Source organism: Micropterus dolomieu, linkage group LG08 (genome assembly GCF_021292245.1).
Source record: "Micropterus dolomieu isolate WLL.071019.BEF.003 ecotype Adirondacks linkage group LG08, ASM2129224v1, whole genome shotgun sequence".
NCBI lineage: Eukaryota > Metazoa > Chordata > Actinopteri > Centrarchiformes > Centrarchidae > Micropterus > Micropterus dolomieu.
Window position 1 is genome coordinate 26,042,214 of NC_060157.1, and position 11,360 is coordinate 26,053,573.

The 11,360-nt window shown below is 38.7% G+C and overlaps 1 protein-coding gene across 1 annotated transcript in view; it reads left to right on the forward strand.

Moving 5' to 3' along the window:
* ntsr1 (neurotensin receptor 1 (high affinity)) overlaps positions 1 to 11,017 on the forward strand; it is a 63,290-nt gene extending 52,273 nt beyond the window's left edge. The window contains exon 4 of the mRNA XM_046057614.1: positions 8,470 to 11,017. Within this exon, the coding sequence (XP_045913570.1) occupies positions 8,470 to 8,725 (256 nt within the window). The 3' untranslated portion in view covers positions 8,726 to 11,017. The remainder of the gene's footprint in view (positions 1 to 8,469) is intronic.
* The last annotated feature ends 343 nt before the right edge of the window (positions 11,018 to 11,360 follow it).

Below are 11,360 nucleotides of genomic sequence, written 5' to 3' on the forward strand. Positions count from 1 at the left end.
TAATACATTCTTCAGATATGAACAAATAAAAACAGCATCTGATTTTTTTTTTATGTCAACTGATTGATACAATTTGTTATACCACATTTACACAGTCATAACACAGACAACATACGAACACTGCCATAATTTGTTGAGTTCATGCTGCATTGCGGTTGTAGGATCGCCAATATCCTCAAATCCTTTTTAGAAACAACATGATGCAAAACAGGACAACAAACAACAACAACATAAAATAGGCTAAAGCAGAGGTTTTCAAAGTGGGAGGTGGGCCTCCCCAGGAATTTGGTGGGGATACAGGTGATGAGAGTGTTGCAGTAGTCTAGACGGGAAGTGACAGGGACTGGCAGGAGGACAATAGGAAGCAGTGATCCTGGAGCACAACACAAGATACCATGAGGCAAAAACACACAAAAGCAGAATCTTGGCCCAGAGGACTACCAGTTAGGCTGAACAACAAGGTGAATGAAAAGCCAGGACACACACTGCAGGTATGATGAGAGGCAGGTGAGTAGAATGGGTGGGATGATTTGTGGATTGAGGCCATGTGTGTGGTATCAGAGGAGCCAGGAGCTGGGAGAGAGAGAGAGGAAGGGAAGGCATGCCTATAGACTCAAGCAGACAAACACACAGCAAAAGCAGACAGGGGAAAACAGGAACACAAGGTAGGGGAGGAACACCAGACACCGGGAAATACAGACAATATCCTATACACAGCATAACGCTATGTCTCTTCAATCAAACATGTAAAGATATCAGGATTCTTTCTGTGTGCTTTCTCAGTACAAATCTACATTTATAGTATTTGTTCAAGCATGCATCAGTTTTGGGCTTTATGTGCATATTGATCCCTGTCTGTCTACTATATATGTTTAGCTTCTGATGCAATCTCTCTCCTTCTCTCTAGGAGCAGTGGTCATAGCCTTTGTGGTCTGCTGGCTGCCCTATCACGCTCGCCGCCTCATGTTTTGCTACGTCTCTTACTGGTCCGAGTGAGTAACGATTCTTCTCAGCCTCTCATGCGAAAGAAATCTCCAGTAGTTTATTTGCTCACTTGATCTCTGCAGAAACACACCGATGCTCCATATTAAATACACACACACACACACACACACACGATCATTTATACAATCTTTCATATATGCACAAACCCTAGTACGCGATCGCACACACACACACACATAAACACAAGTATTGACTATAGCCATCATTTAGAGGGTCATCAGTTAAGAACGTCTGACAAAGAGGAGCAGGACAGATACATCTTCCTGATTAGATTGCCTTCATCTAACGTTCTCATCCTCCCATCTGCTGTCTCTCTCTCTCTCTCTCTCTCTCTCTCGATTAGCCCTTACAATCTATATATCGTGTCCCTAATTAAATCAAACAGAAACAATTACGGTAAATGAATGTTAGTGCTGGGAACGCCTCTTTCTTTTACTCCATATGAAGGAAATTTGGAAACAGAAAATCCTACATCTTCTATAAACATATGGTTACTGTAATATTATTAATATATAATTAATATTGCCTATTCAGTCTATCAAACGTGTGTGCACTTCCTGACACACCAGAAATTAAATCAGAGTTGTTTTCACCAGATGATGAAACAATATTTTACTGCTTATTCCGTTCCAAATAGTCATTACATATTACATCTGGGAGGCAGTCATTCAGTATGATGAGATAAATTCTCAGAAATTTGAATTGCTGGTGCTTGATCCCATTGTGTACTTATTTGGTCACAATTGTAGTTACCAAGAAGACGAAATTGAAGCCTTGTTTATTTTTATGCAGGGAGAGTGTCACCTGTGTGCCTGTCTGCTTTGTTTAGTTTAGCTCTCTGGGAGTTTTGGTTATTTGGTCAGTTCAGTATCTGTTGTTATATAGTCTGTTGTCTGAGTTTGTCTGTGTTGTTCTGTTATCTTGTCTCCTTTAGCCACTCTGTTATTAGTTTGGCCCCTGTTTGTTTTGTTGCTAACGCCTTGCGTTTAGACTTAGTTTATAGTTTGCTTTCTACCTAAGTTTGCTTCCTCTACCTGATTATGATCTGTCAGCTGGTATTTAGTGGTGTTTTGGTATTTTCCTTATTTCTGTTCTGTTCCATGTTTAGTATTGTCCTTTTTGCTGGTTGGTCCTGTCTCTGTTCCCTGGCCTGTTCTGTGTAACAGTTGGTCCATGTTTTCCGTTTTGGGGTTTTGTTCCTGGTCTTGTGTTCTCTGTTTAGCCTTGTTTATTCCATTGTTCATTTGCATGTTCAGTTTTGCTCATTTGTACCTGTCTGTCTTGTATCTTAGGTTTAGCCCTGCATTTTAGTTCTGTGTCTTAGTTAAGTCTTTGTATTTACTCCTTGTTCTGTGTTTGCATTATTTCGGCATTGTCTGCGCTGTGTTCTGTTTAATCCTAGCTTCAGTCTATTTTCCCTGTTGGTTGTAGTTTATTTGTGATCTGTCTGATCTGCTTGTTAGTTATTTATATTATTCTGGTCTGTTATGTCTTATTTTGATAATGTCTGTGTTTAGCGTTCAGTAACTTGTATTCTGTCTGTTACTCCAGAAGCCCTCTGCCTGCCTGTCTGTTAGTCCTGAGCCCTCTCGCCTGCTCGTTAGTCCCTGGTGTATAAATGTTTGGTGTTTCTGTGCAGTCCCTGTCCGGTCATTGTAGCATGTTTATGCTTTGTTGTGTTTGGAGTGTTCTGCCTGATCATTGGTTTGGATGTTTTACACCCAAACTGCATGTAAGCCAGTTTTGTGTTTTTGAATTAAAACCTGTGCTCCTTCAGTTAGCTCTCCAGTGTCTTGCATTTGGGCTCTCTCCTGTTTGCACTTCTTCTCAAATCGTGACAGAGAGACACAGTACAGCTGTTCAATCTGCCATGTTTCTTTATTCCTTCAATCCCAATTAGGTTTGAGAAACTGTGATTTGTAATGCAAAAAAAAGTAACTTTTGAAATTATGATCATGAAATACATTCTCCCTCTTAACTGACATTATATTCATTATAATTAATACAAACATAACTTACAGTTCAGATTTTCAGAGATAAAAAAATGAATGCAGCTCAGTTCAGAATGTCTACATATCAGACAATGAAGAGGACACACTTCAATGTCATTGTAATTATCAGACCACAAATGTGATAGTGTACCGTCGTGCACACAGCTTACTTTTCACTCCCACCAAATGCACATAAATACGGTGATTGTGTATCGGGCTCTGAAGCTGCTGCACTGTTAAAGTGCTGCCCACGTTACACCTCCGTTGTAGACGTGTAATACGCCTGTGCAGAGGGCCACACAATCATTTTGACTCAGATGAAGAAGAGGGCTCATCTGAGCAAAAATAGCAAGAACTGTTTCACAACATTTTAAAGTAAAAATGATTGGAAGCCCCTCATTGCAAAGAGAATTTATTTGTGCTTTACACTTGCATGAATGTTTTTATTTATTTATTTTTTTGGATTCAGCTTGAGCAAGTGTCTCAGATAAGATCATGTCATGTTTATTATTTATAGGGTTTCCTCAGTTCCTCTCCAACGCTGCCTGATGATGAACACTGAGCTTAAAACATATTGCTTATCCACCTGCTACTGTAGCTTAAAGCTTCTCTGTTTGACTTCAGTTTTTATGCACTGTTTATTTGTGTGTAACTAAACATTTATAATTTCCCATTTTTGGAAGGAAGGAGCAAGGAATCTTTCTTTTGTTAAAATTACACAGAGAGACTCACATTTTTGGCTTACCTGGTAGGCCACACAACTTTAATATTACTGAAATTTGATTCAATTAGTTACATTATTTATTGTTTATTTACTCATGAGAATTTGGTATGATTATTGTATGACATCGCTAAGCAACTAGTTGCCATCCAACACTGGTTGTGTGCAGCAGTTAACAGTGGATTATGCTAATACTGTATTGATTTGTTGGTGTGTTTTCTGCATCATACCTGCAGTGGAGGTATGATATAGAGACAGGCACTATTATTATTCTTTCAGTAGGTTTTTTGCTACAGACGCCCAAGAAAACCCAGAGTACAGCATCTGCATGGGTGTCCTAAAAGTGGCATTAATCATTTCTCCTGTAGTATGAAAGGACTGCCTCCTTCACTTTTGCTACATATCAGTTATTTTGGAAATATTTCTGTTCTTTGTGTAAAAGGCAGCAATAAAATAAGGTCAGTCAAAGTCAGTTGGAAAGGAAAGCCTCAGCTATCAGACAGTTATGGAGACAGACAGAGGCAATTCCCTTAATTGATTATTGGATGTGTTAACAATCAATCACTAAAAAATGACGCAACACAAAAATGCATGTTTTTTTTTGTTTGTTTTTTTATAACAAACTGGTTAAACTACTGGTGTGGCTCATAATAAGTGCAAATTCATATCAAGCATATTAATGAGTCAATTCTACATTTGGTATTTGACCAACACATTATTTAAACAGAATATAAATTACAACAAAATAATGCCTTCAGTTAAATTTGCGATGCTCCAACTCCCCTTTGTTGCTCTTCATCACATGGCCAGACAGGTTCAAAATATTAACAGTACCAAATAATGCTGCACAACCTCCTGGGGCCAGTTGCACCGACAGGGTTTACGCCTGGTCTTAACTCAGCATTCTAAGTCCAACCTAATAGTTACGCCAGTTGCACCATCCAGCAAGGCTCTACGCTAACCTTTTTCCCAAGGAGCACATGTGCTCCAAAATTAAAAAAAATTAGGTGCACACAAAGAAATTTAGGAGCACAGTGAAAAATGTTCAAGCTTTTCAAGATATTTATGCTACGTGTGTGCTCCTTCTCCTTGTGTTCAACTATGGTGTGTAAACATTGGAGTACTGAAAGTGAAGACCCTTGTATCTGGACACTCGGCATTGGCCTTAAAATATTGTCAAAGTGTTTTAAAATATTGAAACAGATGTTTTGAAAATTTTTAACACACTGATCACTCATCACAAAAAACTTTAGTGTGATTGGTGCTTGTGTAGTTTTTGAACCAGGGACAGATTCACGATACACCAGCAGCACCCAAACAACCCACACCTTATGTAAACAAGACTCCTGAACAGTAACTTAAGTAAAACAGAACAAGGGGAAGGTGTTGCTCTCAGTAAGCTAGAAGGAGCACATATTGGCACACCGGCATCCTGTGCAGTGGAAATCTGCATCTTTCCACTGAACAGGCTATTTCACTCAACATGGAGGAGAAACTAGTTTAAATAAATGTATTAGTATTTATATTATTATAATGACATTAGATAAAAAGTTAAATTTTACTACATGTCATTTTATGTAATAGTACACTATACAGCTCACTGTAATTGTAATTGTAACTGTAATTAATTCCAGTTGGGCAAAACAGCAGTTTCATGTTTCATTAATTTGTTGAGCAAGAAAAATTGCCTACATTGGTCTCAGTTCAACATTTGAAAGTTTACCATAGCACTTCAAACTTTTTTTTTCCAGGCTGTGATTAATCAGTTGATGAAAAGTGAAATCGATGAGCACATCGATGTTATCAAAATTTGAACATGTTTTTAAAAAAGCGTCTGTGTTGCGTCCCGCCCGCTACTCGGGGCGGGGGTGTTTTGCACGTATCGATTTTTAGGGGCATATTCGGGCCTCTGGCATCTCAATTTTCTGCACCGACCAAACCAGTAGCGCATCGCTAAGATTGGCGTAGTTAAGCCTAGGCTTAAGTTTGGTTGGTGCAACTGACGTTAGGTCAACTCTAAAGACTGTTCTTAACTAAGACCTTCTTAGCAGCTAGGGCCAGGCTTAGTAAAGCCCTGCTGGTGCAAGCGGCTCCAGGACATAAATTAGATGAGACTAAATATGATGGGCAGATTAGCACTTGAACATCTTTGTATCTATAGGCTAAATATGGCTAGCTGACAATGGGCTCATCCAATATGCTAAGAGATTGGTAAGGGCTGTGTTCGCAGTTCAAAAAGCAAAAGAACGAAGGAAGATGGACATTTCAAATGCAGCTGTAGGTAGGTGATTTAAACATAATGGGGGATAAAGAACATAAAAAAATGTGAAAGGTCTTCTTAATGTGTCATACTAACTTTCTGTTCCGACTGAAAAATCGACACGTACCTACTGCTTACATAGTCTGGGCAGGTAGCTCTCAGCACTGCCGCAGTGAGCACAGTGAGGCCTGATTGTTTTTCAACCCAGTGAATGAGGGCCGCTTGTTTAATTTAACGTGTAACTCATAACTGATTCATGAGTCTATACACATTTAATGTATGTGTATAGACTAGCCCAAATAAAAATTTCAGGAGTGTTTGTATGTGAGACAATGACTGACACGGGGCTCCATTGTAAATCAGTGGAGCAATGCACAAATCACAGAAAATAATAATTTCACGGGAGGCTCTGGGCATATTGACTGAATATTGCTGATTTTGTGCCAAAAAACATGAAGCATGCGAATGGCTGTGGATTGGGATTAGGGGGTATCAGTTAGTGTTGTAGCAGTCATGGTAAATATTTAGCTTTTCTTTCCTGGTAATAGAAATCCACTCTTGTAAATTTATGACAACAAGATTGTTCCTGAGTGAGCCTGCCACAGGAGGAAAATGACTGATGTGCATGACGAACAGAATTGCCACATTTGAAAATGCTGCACCTGTGGTCCCCAGTTTGCCCAACGTCGCGTGTAATTAAATGAAAGTCAAAAATGCTACTTGAGCAAAGACTATGTAATGAAGGATGACACATGAGCCATGAGCTAAACAGAGCTCACAGAAATACCTGAGGATATATAATGAAAAGGTCATGTTCAATACTATCCCTGTTGTCCCTTTCCGTCCGATCCTCATTCATCTTTAATGGTATCCATGTATGCAGTCAGACACACACATCATTGCACACTTCAGTGACCCCTGTCCATTTCAAGACCAGGAGAGATCAATACACCAGATTCCAGTAACTGAGATGACACTCGGGATTAGCTACACTTTGTTAGGACACATTGATGTGTCATGACTTATAGCACATGACCTTTTGCTTTCTCTTTATTATCATTTTATTGCATGTGTTTTATTGTCGTATCGTATATCCTCTTGTTTTTGAACAAAGAAATTACCTTACTATGTCTGTACGTCTCCCAGCTCCTGTCCCATAATCTTTATATCTTTAATGTCCCTCTCCTCTCCTGCTGAGTAGCATAATCTCCCTCTTCCTTCTCCTGTCCAACAGCAATCAAAGGGACATTGTCAGTGACGTCAGTTTAAAACATTAGTTTTAAACCTCACTTGTGTATTGCAATGCAGAGCAAACAATACTGTTTTAAACTGGATATAATAACTTGTTAAAGATAAAATGATTACATGTTTTATGGTATAAGACATTTCAATTCCTTATTGGATTGCCATTAAAATTAATATGCTAAATTTTACAAAGCATGTAATTCCAGCTGCAGTATTGCTCTCTTTATGGTTGTCCATGCAGAGAAATATCCAATTTTATGTATCCTTTTCAGGCAGCTGAATACTAGATATGTTCTACATGGACTTCGAATGTAAAGAAAATTGTCACTTCCTCTTAGACAGCATTAGTACTCACCAGGCGTCACTTTCTCTGGTTGGTTGAACAAATCTTCTTAGCCTGTCGACTCTTACATAAAAATTCTAGCCAGTGGAATAAAGCAAGATATGATTTCCACTTTCATTATACAGTACATTCTTCACAGGCTGGCCTTAGCCTTTATGATCCCTAGGGAGAGGTTTGCTTCAACATCTTAACCAATTTCAACGTGTCGCCTACGTCAAAATGAAAGTGCCCTGTGTGCGGGTGCATAAAGCGGGTTTGAAATTACGTGAGGCTGAAAATAATCAGCAAGATGAAAAGTCACTGAATAATCCTTTAAAGTAGACTCAATAAAACCTTGATGACCACAGGGTCAGTATTTATTAGACACAGAATTCATTTTAAATGGAAAGAAACAGTTTTCTACTGTTATCATTTACATCCGACTAAAGTCCTGGCCACAGCAGAAAGGCTGTGGCTCAGTCAGGCTACGTCGGTAGAGGAGCATAAATGTAAATGGTGCAACACAGCTAATAAGCTATGGTGGCGTGCTCTGTTATGAACTCTCCAGATCTGATTTAATTTGCCCCACTCAAGCAAATCAACCGATTGTGACAATTCCAGTAAACTCCGTCTCTATTTGACCGGGTATTTTTTTAATGATAAAAACAGTTTTCCAGATATTTTAGATTTGTTTCTTTTAATTGCAGATTTTTTTGGGACAAAAGTGTCCTTTGGACTCATGAGAGAAAATTAATAATATTAAAACAATGTCAAGACACAAAGTAATTTGTCATTTATCTCCCACAAGCCAAAAATGCCTGTCTGTGTGTAAGTAATCATGCGCTGATGTTTAATATATATTATAAAATATATTAACAAATATGCGCCACACATAATAACGCTATCTGTCTTTGTTTTCTCACAGTGACTTGTATGACTTCTACCACTATTTCTATATGCTGACCAACGTCCTGTTCTACGTCAGCTCGGCCATCAATCCGATCCTCTACAACCTGGTGTCAGCCACCTACCGCCAGATCTTCTTCTCCACGCTGCGCTACTTCTGCCTGCCCTGCCGCCATACATCCAGGAGGCACTCCCACCCCCTGACCCGCCACTCCATCAGCATCTCCAGCAACCACACCCTCTCCACCCACATCATCAAAGAGACAGCTTACTGATAGGGCTGCCATGGAACACACTTTCTCATTATATAAACCCATCCGCTGCCACCTTGTGATTATTTATCCAACTTCATCAAGTAAAATCTGGGACTGGATAAGAGACTGTAGGCACAATCCGATCCAGTAGGGGGTCACCATCATTGTTATGTGGGGTCAAGTGCCCACTCCCAAACCATTTCATTTCAGATGCACATTTTTATTACATGTGTGTTGCATCTTTAGTTAGTTTAACATGATTATATAGAGTAGAAAACATAAAGGATGGATGGGCATAAACAAAAGAGCCTCTTTTAAAATGGGATCTGATCTGATATGTAAATGTTTTATATAGTATATTTCTATGTGCATGTTTAATTGGACAGAACATTTGCACTTGCTTGGTGCTGTACCGTGTAAATGACTCTAGTGTTTCAGTCAGTTTAAGCATCAACTTGTAAAACTCTTTCTATTTAGATATGGCCATACTGGCAGTACTTTCACCACTACAACAGTTCTGATGTAATCCTCCTTTGTTGGGAGAGCATTTGTGGATAGACCTGGCTTTGATGTACCTACTCCGTGCTCCTCTTTGTTCTGTTTCTTGAATCCAAGTTGCATTGACAGCTGTATAGAAAGAAAACAATCTATTGCCTCTCTTGGCTTTGTTTCAAGTAGTTTTTCAGAAAAATGTTTGTTGAACAAAGGGTCCAGCTAATAGGGAGCACTTGTCACATTGCTTAGACTCTATGATATGAATGTCCAAGGGATTGTAAATGGTGCAGACAGAGATTCTGATTATTTCTGGTAATAGTTTTCCGCAACCATAACGGCCTTTTTAAACTGTGAGATAATGGGTAGAATATTATTGATTGTTTGACTAATTTGTACATTTGTACATTGACCAATGCGTAAATAACACCTGTTGGAAATTAATTGATGCATAGACATGCCGGTGGGGTCAGACAAAGGAGCACAGGGAAACACAGCACTCCCACTCTAATGCCTCCCCACCAGCTGCTGCTTGAGGAATCCGAGGCAGGCAGAGATCTTGGGACTGTTTCCTTCAGGAAAAACAATCTGGACGCTTCTTCAGCTCAGACACGCAAGAAGTGCTAAAGAGGATTAGAGTATCATTTATCCATGATTCAGCAATAGCATTTTGAAAGGCCAAGAGAATGGAGCTTGTACTCTGTTCTGAATCATGCCTTCACAGATTTCAAACCACAATGGATTTTATTTTAAAAAGCTGTAGTAATGTTACAGTAACAGGGTCACAGATGAATCATTCATTTCTCTCTGCTGTTGTCCCACTTTTTCATTTTATTCTAAAGCCTGTTTTAATGTTTGTCAGGAAGAGGTGTAATGGTTCACACAATTCACAGCTTGGTATGTACCTCAGTTTTGGGGCCACAGTTCAGTACGTTTTTGGTACAGCAGGGAAGACAAAAAAATGCAGAAAGTAACATTTCAAAAAATCAAAAAATTAAATAGCACAAATGTCAGTAATGCTCCATCTCTGACCTGTTGATAATTTCTTAACAGCTGCAGCTTATGCTCATTTATACAGGGCAACACAAAGGATGACTACACTGTAAAAGGGAAAATACATTGTAGCTGGGCTCAAGCACTTTGACCATGTATTTAAATCCTGTATTCTCATGTCTTATTAATTTGACACAGTCTGAATCTGCAGTGACAGCCTGCCTGGACACTGAGAAGGACTCATCTTCCAGTCTTTGTTCCGCTAATCACACATACAACACATACGCGGGTGTTGCTGTCGTAAATTTTCACAGACATACCTGACTTCAGTTGAACAATGTCAACACACAGTTTGACACTAATTGTTGCCCATTTTCACTGTAACTAAAAAGGAATGTCATTAGTTTTGGAAGTATTTATTAATAGTGTTGGACAAATTGAATGATGGTCCTAGAAGAAAAGTCAGCGGATCACCAAGATCAGTAGGCTTCATCCTCTGGGGACCAAGAACATCTGTACAAAATTTCATTCCATCCAATTTCAATCCATCCAATAGTTCTTTACATATTTAACATGACATTGCTAAAAAAGAATAAAAATGAAAGAAAATAACTAGATCAAAAAGCTACAGTTATGCAAAAAGATCAGCAGCAATTTCACTTCTGTGTATTCAGTATTTACTACCTTTTATGCATTACACTTACTTTTGTTGTACTGTAAAAATCCTTACTGCTCCCACCTTCTCAATGTATATCACAGCAGTAAAATGCCAAAAAAAAGAGCTCAACCTCTTTATATTATTTTTATTAAATGACTGGTTGTGTTTAATATAATGTTCTATAGTTATTATTGGTGACCGTTACTTGCTTTGTATAGTCTATTATGGCTTTGTGTTCCTGTACTGTGTCTGTGTTGTTTAATCTGTGGAGGCCACTCGTTAGCCACTTTATATATTCTCTAACCTACAGATCCACCAGACAGCTATACTGAATGAAATATATGAAAATTACTGTATATTAATTTAATTTTGCAAACCATTCAAACTGCAGTGAGTTTTCTGTACTCTTCTGTACAGTCCTGTACATGGATATTATAACCTGAATGTGTATTGAATTTAAATCAAATAAATATTTTGCTCATTTTAACTGATGATTCAGATCAGCCATGTTTA